A 12,388-nucleotide genomic window follows, 5' to 3' on the forward strand; every position below is an offset into this window, starting at 1 on the left:
TAACACAGGTGCCTCTTTTCATTCCATTCTATAGTGGATTCTATAGTGGAATAAGTGCCAGGCTGCCTGCTCCTGAGGACAAGAATATCTCCAGTGCCTTCAGAAACGAGCACTAATGGTATGGGCCCTGAAAGGAGTTAGGGACAGCCTTGTTTCTACATCACCCTCCACTCGAAGAGGGGTGAAGAGATCTCCCCTTTCAAGAGTATGTGAGGAATAGTTTCTGAAAATGCACATACACATCCTCCCCAATTGCCCTACTGTCTCAAGAGCTGAACCAGCAGAGAGGGACAGAGGATGCAGCCAGTCATGGCTGGAGAGTTGATGACATCTGACCTATGTGAACAACTGTGTGGATGTTTTGAGTCCCTCTCCCTCAGGCCACCTGCTTTACAAATATAATCCTGTCTTGGTATTCAAGTGAATCAGATTTGGTATCTTTAGACTTTTCTAAGCTTCGTAAGCCATTACTGGATTTAGCTGTATGAATCCAGTCTAAAGATATTTATTACTGCTTACTAAGATAAAAAGATACTCAAGTTATGTTGTCAAGTGAAACAGAAAATTGCAGAGGACAAGTATGAGCCTGATCCTATAAAAAGAATATATTTAGAATATTTCATAAAAAGGGGTACTATGCTGTGTTGGGTGGGGGTTGGGAATTCAAGACAGAATTCTCCTTCCTTCCTTCCTTCCTTCCTTCCTTCCTTCCTTCCTTCCTTCCTTCCTTCCTTCCTCTCTCCTTCCTCCTCTGCCTTCCTGCCTCCTTCCTTCCCTTTCTTTTTTTATGCTGGGCATTGGCATGTGCTCTACCATTAAGTCACACTCCCAGCCCCAACTTTATATGTTTCTGTATTGTTTGGTTTTTATACAACGAAAAAGACATATTAGCTTTGTGTAAATCAAAACAAAATCAAGACATTCATTTTTTCAGCGCTACTGCCCAAGCTCACAGTTTTGACAACTGGCGTCTGTGTGTTTCTGTGTGTAAAAATTAACACATTCTTATGAAACGATTCCTTGGATCTTGACACTGCAGAGGAAAAAAACGCGTGCTCAGCGTGGCTTGAACTATGGCTCATGTATTCCAAGATGTTTCTGCTCCTAAGAACTTCCTCACTCCCAACTTGCTATACTAGCTTACGGCTTCTGAGTAAATTTACTTTGCAGAGATTTTTCTGCCCTAACCAGAGATGGGGTTGTCATTCTAGTGATTAACTTTTGGGTTCTTTACATCCTTCCAAACAACCAACCTAGGAATAAAAGGCCTTGGGGTCTGACCAACCTCTGCCTTCCCTAAGCTCTCTGCTGTGCCCACTTCTCTTTTTGTTTTCATTTGCTGCATTTGTATTTCTGCTTCTTCTCTTCTCCCTTTGTCCCTCCACCCTCTCTTTTGTCCGTCCTTGGCTAGAGAGGCTGAAATATCTCTGCAGATCAATGGTCATACAAAGGGCATTTTCTAACCCACAAGACCCCTTGAATTATTCAAACTACCTCCCTCTCTCGAGTTTTCCATCGTTTTTGTTTCTGTTTTTGTTTGACAGCAGAGGCTGGACTTGGACATTTGGCGGTGGTAGCTCTGGGCTCCGTGGCTTGGGGAGGAAGAGGAGGAAGGTAAGGTCTGTGCAGAAGAGCTAATTCTTCTAAATGATAGGGAAATAGCAATGCGGTGCTTGAAGGTATATAAATAATTCTTACATGGGACGGATCATTGGATCCCTAAAACACATCACACTCACAGTCTCTGTATTAGATAAATAAGGTGCATAACTGGGGAGAAGCCCAGGCCTTGGGGGGCAGCTACCTGCTGTCTGTCTGAGCCTCTCCCTGGGCAGCAGGTGGCTAGACCTGGGGAGCTATGGCACCTGTGAATTTCAGAGGATGTTCTATCAGGCTTCTTTCTTCATATTTTTTTATATTTGGGCTGAACCCTTACTGACCTTATCTCAAATCTTTAAGCTTATAGCTTTACAGGAAACCAGCCAAAGCCAGCAATTGCAGCCCAGGAGGATTCTGATCACATCAGAATTAAGCAAGGCACTGAATCGGCAGGTGGGGAGAGGCAGCCCGGGGCTTCCGCGGAGGTCTGGAATGTTTCGGTGTCTGTGTCCATGCTGAAAAGCTAAGTCTGCAACCACAGGTTTCCTGAGCTACACAAAGCCGCCAAGGGCAGGAGCCAGGGGAGAAACACGAGTGTTGTCAAGGCCTGACAGGATGCCTACGACCCTTGCCAGGTAACAGGTGCGCAGGGCAGAAGCCGGCGGTGAGCTCGGCTCCTCTGTAAGCTGATGCTGGCCCCTCAGTGAGTAGGGTCAGCTACACAGAACCGGTTGCTGGGAGAGGCCAGCAAGGTCCTATTGCTCCCTCTGGCCATTCTCTGGCCTCAGCTTCTCATCTAGACATGCAGAGGTATTTAGAAGAGCCTCCGAGACCCTCCCACATAGCAGAGCCGCATACCGGGCAAGGAATGAGCAGGGCTCTTAACTCCATGTGCAGAATTGCCAGCCCGGGACAGCCACTGGCAAAAGACCCCTTCAAAGGCACCCCTGCACCCCAGCATGGCCCTGGGGAGGATCTGGGGAGCTCTGACAGCTGCTTGACTAGGTTCCCTTCGTGCTCATCAGGTCACCATTAAGAAGAGCACTGTGCTGAGGCCAGGGAATGGCCAGAGAAGCAACACAGGACCATTATGTCCCTTTAACCCTGGGAAGGAGGTGGCAGCGTCATCTATGACTTGTCTTTGTACTAGGACAGAGAGGACTGCTTTCCATGATTTGATTGGGGCTCACAAGGGGGGCCATCCCAGCACCTCACTGACCCAGGCTCTGCAGAGCTCTGCTTGTTGAGGTAAAGCACCGGGTTCCGTGTGACTGCCCCGTCCTCCTGACGAAAACAGCCTGGGGACCTACTGTGGGGACAAACACTCACCCCAGGCATGGAGCCTGCAAAGTCCAAGGGGCTTCTCTCTGCAGTTGCCTCCTCCTGGTGCTGGGCAAGTCCCTTGGATGCAGGGCATCCAAGCCCAGTGAGGGGGGCTGACTTGCCCAGCATGGCATCCCCCGTGTAAGTCCCTTTATCCACTGGTACTGATATTAGGCTCTGGGATCCCAATAGCAACCATGGCCACGTGCCAGGCGTGGTGCGGACAGCTGACATATCTTATGTCTTTTATCTCCTGCAACACTGTCAAGTCAGTAGCACAGTGAAGATTGTCATAGGGTTTGAGCGAATATAAGGTTGTTAGGACAACTCTCCCTGTCGTCCACACTTAGACACTCTCCAGGCTTTCTCCCCTTTAACCTCTGCTGAGCGGCAGACTAAAGGGAGGAAGGCTCAGAAGGCAGACGCCTGTCCCTGCTCACCCCTCACTCCGGTTCTCTGCCCAAGGCTGCTGTTGCTGGTTAGAAAACCCAGGAGCCCCTAGCTACTGTCTGCCTGTGCGCCCATCACTTGGTGGGTGTCAAGTAAGGGCTCGGGATATCTACGGAGGAGCCTTGTCCTCAAATATCTGGTCACTGTCCCTGTGGGTCTTTGTAGTGACCCTGCTCTTTCTCAAATGGCCTCTTTTAAAATGCAAACATCTCTAAAAAGGGTAATGCAGCAGGGCTCTCATGCCTCAGCTCCATCGTTTTCTAGACCACACTACCATGGACTGAAAAATAATCTAAGCATTTCATTACAGATGGAGTGAAGGGGATGTGAGGAGGACTGAGGAGACGGACTTCAGGAACCACCGCTTCAGTTGGAACAGAGGATTTTGTTTTGTGGTGTTGGGTTGAACCCAGGACTAAGCAAGGGCTCTACCACTAAGCTATATCCCCTCCTCCTGCCTCACAGTCTAAATATAGTTTTGATTAAATTAAAACCTTATGGAGAACTCTAAATGGCAGGCATTTAAGTAAGGGAAGGCACAGAGAACAAATTGAGAATGGTTTCCTAAAGCCAGGCATGGTAGAGCTTGCTTGTAATTCCAGTACTTGAGAGGCCGAGACAGGAAGATCACAAGATCAAGGCCAGCCTCAGCAACTAAGTGAGACCCCAGCAACTTAGACCCTGTTTCAAAGTAAAAAACGAAACAGGGCTGGGGGTTTAGCTCAGAGGTAGAATGTCTCTGGGTTCAATTCCCAGTACCACAATACATTATACATATTTATAGACATACATGCATAACATAAAAATAAAATGGGGCTGGAAGTGTAGCTAAGAGGTAGAATGTGAGTTCAGTCTCCAGTACCTCCCCCACAAGAATGGTTTCCTAAACAACCAAATAATGTTATGTGCATATATGGATGTGACTTACTGTTACATGCAGCTACAACATACCAATTAAAAACTTAAAAGATAATCTTTCAAAATAATGGTGTTCTACCTGAAGAGAGAGAAATATGCACTATGTATTAAATAATATTAGGGGACCATTTTTAATTTTATTAGGCAGTTACACCAAAAAAAATGTTATTTTTTAGATGCCCTTAGCAAAATATTGAGGGTTGACATGGTGTGACTGTAATTTATTTTAAAATATCTCTGCAGGAAAATAGATGAAGCAAATATGAACAAATATTACCTGCGTTCCAGTTAAACATAGGTGTGTGTGATGCTATTATACTATTTTTCACTTTTCTGTACGTTGAAAAATTTTCATAATGAAAAGGATAAAGAAGACAATGCTTTTCAGTAGCTAAAAAAAGTCCAGGTTCTGTTGCGAGAGAAACTGGGTTTTGCGGTTCACAGAGCTCTAGGAAGGTGGTGATTCTTGCCCCCTGGCACACGCACCCTGTATAATTCCCTCCTCAGAGTGTGGGGAGACTTATAGATGAAGGTGATGAGATTTAACTTCTATGATTAGGTTGCATTATGAACCTAGAGGGTGGATTCTGTAGATAATTAATGCCTCTGGTCAGTTGGTTTTTGAGGTATTCAAATGGGAGGTTATTCTGGTGGCCCTGACCTGATCAGTGAGCTCTTTGACAGACTATATCCCACACATGGTGGAGAGGCAGGTAGCCTAGAAGAGGGGTAGCCTTGCCGGGCATGGTGGCGCACGCTTGTAATCCCCGCGCTTGGGAGGCGGAGACAGGAGGATCGCGCAGGTTCAAAGCCAGCCGCATGAGCTGGCTTAAGAGACCCTGTTTCCAAATAAAAATATAAAATAGATCTGGGAGTGTAGCCTGGAGGTAGAAGGGCTTCCAGGAACCCCAGTACCACAAAAAAAAGGGGGTAGCCTAGCAGTGAGGCTATGATGGGGGTTTGAGCTCTCCAGTGACCCTGAGGCTAAGGTCACCACAGCCCAGGCCACCCCTCGCCCCGGGCCCTGGGAGGTCATCAGATCAGCAGAGGACAACTCATGCCCAGACCACCCGCTCCCAGCAACTGTGAGATCATAAAATAAAAATAAATTAAAAAATAAACTTATGATTTGTTATGAAGCAGTAGAACACAAATTCAAGTTTCAACTAAAGAGGCAATACTAAGGGGTCAAAACAGCCACCTAGGCACAGGGTCCCATGTACTTGAGGAAGGTGGGGCTGAGCCTTCCCTCAATGACAGAAGGGCCCTGGAGCTGACAAAGCTTGTGTCCCCACAGCGCAGGCAGGGTGCTCTGGAAGCAGAGAGGCCGGCCCGCAGGCTGATGGTCCTTCCTCAGGATCTTCACCCTCCTCCTGCCCCACCAGCCCCCCACGCCGCACCCTTCCTTAACAAGCACAGGTCTTCCCTGTGTCTTCTCTCCTCAGCGTCACTTGATTCTGCCTGTACTTCCAGGTCTCTCACTCAGCAAGGCTTCTGACTCCTCTGGAGGAACATGGAATCCCTGCCGCGCTGATACCCACTCAGCCGTGAGCTCAGCTTGCGCACTATGTCATCGTTCCTATTAAAACCCTGCAGACTCACACACAGCACGGCGCCCAGCTCATGGACCGATGACCAAAGCGCATCACCCTACACAGCTCTTAGCATGTGGGCCGACTTGGCAGATCCACACCCCCTTCCCAGCAACACATCCCCAGGCAGGAGTTCCACCTTAAAATGGTGGGACGCGGCTATTGCCGACGTACACAGACTCATAAAAACCAGAGTTTGAACTCTGTGGCTGACACAAAAAGCAAGGCTCTGAGAAAGCTACCCATGGCTTCTTCAGCGAAATAAGTATTTTGCTGGGCGCAAAATATTTCCTCGCGTGTGGGTTTCCACTGGGAATCCAACCAGCCCTGCTTTGCTTCAAAGTTTGTCGACCGTGACTATGTGTGACACTGATGTTCCAAACCACTCATTCCTTTTGATTTAACTGTCTGTACCAAGAGCTTCTTAACACATTAGAAGGACTCTCCGACATGGAGCTGGGCGTAAATAACAGTGTGCAATGGACATTTAACGAGAATGACAAAACCACACGTGTACCGGGTCTTGGGGACTGGTGGCCCACAGTTGTTAACGTTTGTACCAGAGCATTGGTCGGTTGACACAGCATTTAAAACTTGAGGAATCAACCGCCACCATTTAAACTGGACAGCCTTCACTTAGAAATTAGGTTTTTGAGCTGGGCGTGGTGGTGCACACTTGTAATTCTAGAATTCTAGAGGCTGAGACTGGAGGATCATGGTTCATAGACAGCCTCATTTACTTAGTGAGGCCCTCCACAACTTAATGAGACCCTGTTTCAAAAATAAAGAATAAACAATAGGACAGAGGGTGTAGCTCGGAGGTCAAATGACCCTGGGTTCCATCCCCAGACCTGCAAAAAAAAAAAAAAAAAAAAAGCCGGGCGTAGTGGTGCATGCTTGTAATCCCCGCGCTTGGGAGGCGGAGACAGGAGGATCGCACAGGTTCAAAGCCAGCTGTGCTGGCTTAAGAGACCCTGTTTCCAAATATTTTAAAAAGTATAAAATAGGTCTGGGAGTGTAGCCTGGAGGTAGAAGGGCTTCCAGGAACCCCAGTACTACCAAAAAAGAAAGAAAGAAAGAAGAAAGAAAGAGAAAGAAAAAGAAAAAGGAAAAGAAATTAAGTTGTTTTTTTTTTTAGCCAGGCATGGTGGTACACACCTGTAATCCCAGTACTTGGGAGGCGAGACAGGAGGATTGCAAATTGGAGGGCAGCCTTAGCAAGTACTAAGAGATTCTCACCAACCTAGTGAGATCCTGTTTCAAAATAAAAATAAAATAGGGTTGGGCGTGTAGCTCAGAGGTAGAATGCCTCTGGGCTCAATCCCCTGTACCAATCAATCAATCAACCAACCAATCAGTAGACAAATAAGGCTGGCAACCTGGAGCCCTTCCTTCCTCATGGAGGCTATTCCATGGCACTGAGTGGGACCTGGTTTCCCACTTACCACACTCTCTGATGCTCCCTATCGCCTCCTCCCGTGGGGCCCGTGTCACTGACCTATCATGGTGGCTTCACTGTTGATTTCTCTGGGCAGAGATGCACTAGCCCCTCTGAAGACGACCTCTTGCACTGATCCCCACAGATCTCCCCATAGACCAGCCCTCCCAAGTGCCTGAACTAACAGACACTTGACATAAGTCACCCCTCCTGGCACCAGACACACCACTTCATGACTGTTGATGGGGCCCGGTTTCCGCATAGAGTGGGAATGCTTTATCCTCCTCACAATATTTCAACGCTAAACTTTATCTCCTTTTCACTCAGAATGCCTGTCAACTCAAGAGAAACGCTAGGGAGAGACAGATCATTGAAGAAACATACGATTGGCTCTCTAAAAAAAAAAAAAAAACAGGACTCGCCGGCTCCTTGGGTTGCCCCGTTCCAGCTACACCTGTTTGATCCAGAGTCTCCCTGTATTCCTCAGTGGAACACGCACAAGTTCCCGTTTCACATGCCCCCGGCCCTCGGCGGGTGTGAATGTTTATTTGTATTTTCCATCTAGATGGAGAGGTAAAGAGGCCCCGGCCTGCTCTCACTCTGAACAAAGCGGATCTAGTTACCTCCACCTAGGATGGCGCTGTGGGAAGGAACAGGAGGAGACAGAGGAGGGATGAAAACAGACAGCGCAGAGGCCTGGGCGCAGGGAGGGCAGAGGCCCCGAGCTGGCCGTGGGAGGAAACTGGGGAGCCGGTGGGGGAGGACACAGGTGTGGGGACCCGCAGGGTGACTCACGGTGGAGCTGCCGCCTCCGGATCCTGTCCCTCCATGGCCTGTTCCTGATCCAGTGCAGGCGAGAAGGCAGCACCATGGTCCCCAAGCCTGCCTAGGACCTCCGCATGGCAGCGCAGAGGTCTCACGCAGTCCCGGAAGTCACGTCCAGATGCATTAAAAAAAAAAAAAAAAAACACCCAAATCTCCTCTCTCTTTCTCTTTTCTATCTGAGGTTTCCGTTGACTTCTTTTATCTTGCAACTTGCTTTTCCTTCCCTTTCCCTAACTGCCGGCTGCAGCGCTGAGCAGCCCAGACCCGGCCTCTCTCGGCCTCCAGTGCCATGTTTTATGCATGAATGGGATGGGGTGGTAATTTATTCGAGCAGAGCTGGGCTCCTGTGTCTGCGTCAACGGAGCCCTAGGGTGGCGGGGGGAGGGCAGGTGTATCTGCTGGTGCACGAATGGCCTGAAATGGGAATCCCTTTCTGCAGGCAGGCAGAGGAAGGGCAGGTGTGGGCCTGGGATCAGCAAGGCAGCCCAGCAGAGGAACAGCCTTGCGTCTTGGGGCACCCAGGTACTCGGTGCTGCGTCTCAGCACCTGGAGTAGTGCTGGCCACAGTCGGAGGGACAGGAACCATTTGTTGATTGCCATAATGAACCCAACTCAGGGAATGAATGTAAAGGTTTGAGATGTTGACTGTGGGTTCTTGTTCTTAGCTAGTTTAATAAAAATAGCCAGAACCATACTGCTGCAAGCTTGAGCAATTTTTATTATTACAAAGGTTGAAAGAAGAGATAATAATAAACATTGCATCAGAGGGATGAAGTAGTGTGCCTTGAAAATAAGACACTGAAGTTTTTGAACATAGAACAGTTTTTATAAAGATTAATGATCTCCCATCCTGCTTAGCTAATAGTCTATCTGCCCCAGATCTGATGCAGGTGTGGGCCTGCTCATTACCTCTGGTTACAAGCCTTTTGGTATGATTATAAAGATTCACTATCTCCCATCCTGCTTGACCAATAGATAGTCTTTATCTGCTCCTGACCTGATGCAGGTGTGGGCCCGCCCGCCCACTAATTCTGGTACAAGCCTTTGTTATGACCAAGATGTGTTACTTGGTTAACAAAGTCAGGGGTCACATGGTATATGCCCTCTTTGACGAAGGCCTGTACAATCCTCCAGCATCCTCGGGGAGCTTTTAGCCTTTTTTTTTTTTTATCTCTATCTGCTAGAAGTTATTTATTATGTAAACTTGTCTTTAAAATATGAAGGCCCTGGGCTACGATTCTTTTGTGTACTTGGTAATCACTTTTGGTGAGGAGAACTCTGCATCGTAACATCTGCCTCTCCTCCCTGCCTGAGTGCCTGTGCAGCACCCAGGCCCTGGCTACTTTTTACATTTTGAATTAATACCAAAGCAATTTTCCAATACTGGCACATTCCTCCTCTTTCTATTAACTTTCTGACACCCGCCAGGCCAAAGGTAATCAGTATAGGGTTTCCTTTCCAACTTTTTGGCTAAGAATGACAGCTTATTCTTATTAGCCATTAACACAGCTCTTATTAACAATCAGCACAGACTCAATCCCCATCAATGAATGATTGAATTTGCTGGATGGTTGATTTAGTGATTCTCCACGCGCACTGAGTCCTTGGCTGGTTAATTCGCCCCTGGCGCTGTCTTCACATATGCATTCTTGAGCTCTCTGCCCTTCTTCTCCCCCTAAGATTACTCTTACGCCTCACTTATTTATTCCAAGTGGAGCCTCCCTGAGGTCACTAGATGGGGCTGGCCCTGCACACCTGGCTCTCAGGCACATCCCACCTGTTCCAAGTCCCCATCGGTCTTCCCTCAAGCCTTCCCAAAAGGACAGCTTTGGTTACTGACCCTGAGGTACTCCTTCTTCCAAACAGACGGCCCTGTGAAACCCCCCTTCCATAGACATCCCAGCTGCCTCAGGAAGGGGAGCCCAGGATACTGGTGGTGGCCACTCCCTTCCCAGCACTTCTCTGCACCATGCCAGCGTCCCCAGGGAGCAAACAGTGAACCATCAGGCCTCAGGAACAGCCTTGCCCTGGGGTTGGAACTGGAAAAAGTGCCACCCAAGTTACCAAATTTAAGCCTGAGCTAGCTCATAAGCTCTAAAGGCAGATTCCGTCATCCATCCGAACGTCTCAGGTGCCATGGCAGGGTGCCTGGGAGGGTACTGCTGAGAGAAGAGAAAACGGGGGCTTGTATTTGCAACTGGCCAGAGGTGTGCTTCAGGCAGGTCTCTTAGAGAGTCTCTCTTTCTGTTTCTCTCTGTCTCTCCACCCCCTCCCTCTCTGATTTTCTTTAACTTAAAAAGACAAATAATCGATAGGACTCAGAGTTGTCAGGATTAAATGAGATCAAATAACTTTTTAGGGGCTCATCGAGTTTTGGATTAGCCCCCACGTCTGACCAGCACCATGACCAGCTTCTCTCCTCCTCACAAAGCCACACAGGAGTGACCCCCATTCCCGCAGTCCATGGCTCGCGGCACTGGGTGATCTGGAGCCCAGGCTGGGGGAGGCAGGCGCAGTCAGGACCAAAGGAGCGGCCGTGGAAAGGTCGCATTTTCCTTTTCTCTAGTGGACTTAGGTGCCAATCTATGCTCAGGGAAGGGCCGGGCATGGGGGCATGGAACAAGGAACACAGGACCCGCCACCCTCTTCGATTGTGGTTCTTTCCCATCAGATTGGCAAGGCTGTGGGGCCAGGGCTGAACCGACAGGCCCCTGTGTGCCTTGCTGTGGTTCATCTTTTCTCTCATCAGCACTCACACATAGATGTCTGCAGGACGCGTCTGGTGAGGTGTTATTCCCCCAAGGAGAAATTTTCTCTGCGTTAAGCTCCTTTGGGGCTCATTCAATTTTCATCAGTCTCAGAATTTCATGGTGGAAACACATCGACTCTGGGAGGAGTGATGTGTTTAAAGAATAGGACAGGGAAATCATAATGATGTGAGCTTTTCTTCTTTTCTCCTCCAACTCATTTTCAATAAGTGGAAGCTGGGCGTGAGACTCAGGAGAAAGAGTACCAGCATGTCTGCTTCTACTTGAAAAGGGTCCTGGGGACAAACAGACCTTAATTACTCAGCAGAGGATGGAGGCCGCGGAGCCCACGCACATTGTATGACTTTCAAGAGAGCCACCATGGAAAACTTGGTATTATTGTGGGATAAAAGCTTATCAAACACCAGGAAGGAAACTACAGTAGAGCGCTGGATTTATTTCTTCTGTCACCAATGCACTTCAAAAGAACACAAGGCTTAGTTTATTTTCTGGAAGTTGGCAGAGGATTGGGGGGGTCACATGCTGCTTGTGTCTATCTGGCTTCTATGCACATCCACTGAGTCCTTACAAAGAGATAAGCCATGTGTGACCTGTTTTACATGGATAGATGACTTCATTTCCTTACATTCTAATTAAGTAATTATTAGCAATCACATTTTCCTGATTAAAAAAAAAATGAAGCCGGCGTTTTGGCGCCTCTTGTAATCCTAGCATTCAGGAGGCTGAGACGGGAGGATCGCGGTTTGTGGACAGCTTCAGCTACTTAGTGAGACCCTTTGCAACTCAGTGAGACTCTGTTTCAAAATAAACAATAAAAGCCGGGCGTGGTGGTGCACGCTTGTAATCCCCGCGCTTGGGAGGCAGAGACAGGAGGATCGCGCAGGTTTGAAGCCAGCCGGGCTGGCTTAAGAGACCCTGTTTCCAAGTAAAAATATAAAAAATAGGTGTCTGGGAGTGTAGCCCGGAGGTAGAAGGGTTTCCAGGAACCCCAGTACCACCCAAATTAAATAATAATTAAATAAAAATAGGGCTGGGGGTGTGGCTTGGAAAAGGTGAATGTCAACCAGTAGTTACTCTGCATGATGATTATCTAACACGTATAGTGCCCGATATATGTGAAGTCGTATAACTGTCACTTAAAACGCTTGCGCCCATTTTGCAAGTAGAGGAACTAAGGCACAGAGAAGTTGGGTCACTTGCCCTGGTGATGCACCTGGCCAGTGGTTGAGGTGGGATGGGAACTCAGGTGACCATAACCTATATTACCTCCTTGAGTTAATGAAAAAATATTGCTATATTCAATGTAGCTATACAACATTTAGTTACATTGCTACATCCCATGTCTCGAATGTTCAGCACTTAAGTTTTTAAAAATACATACACACAGCTTATCTCTTCATAAGTACTCAGTGGGTGCATGAGGGGGCAGTGTGGTGTGTGACTTGGTCTCTGCCGCTCCCCTGCCACCTGGGGTC

The 12,388-nt window shown here is 48.1% G+C and overlaps 1 protein-coding gene across 3 annotated transcripts in view; it reads right to left on the reverse strand.

Annotated features, from left to right (window-relative positions):
• The window catches only part of RIPOR2 (RHO family interacting cell polarization regulator 2), a gene marked incomplete at both ends in the record, with an annotated part of 176,888 nt that extends 168,697 nt beyond the window's left edge, over positions 1-8,191 (reverse strand). For 2 of the 3 annotated variants that reach the window (XM_080710143.1, XM_080710140.1), the window contains one exon: positions 8,116-8,191. In XM_080710143.1, the coding sequence (XP_080566269.1) occupies positions 8,116-8,191 (76 nt within the window). Of the gene's footprint in view, positions 1-8,087 lie in introns of all 3 variants that reach the window. The other variant, XM_080710142.1, reaches the window with a different exon arrangement.
• Positions 8,192-12,388: the final 4,197 nt, after the last annotated feature.

The sequence above is a fragment of the Muscardinus avellanarius genome (assembly GCF_963383645.1).
Source record: "Muscardinus avellanarius genome assembly, chromosome: 14".
Lineage (NCBI taxonomy): Eukaryota > Metazoa > Chordata > Mammalia > Rodentia > Gliridae > Muscardinus > Muscardinus avellanarius.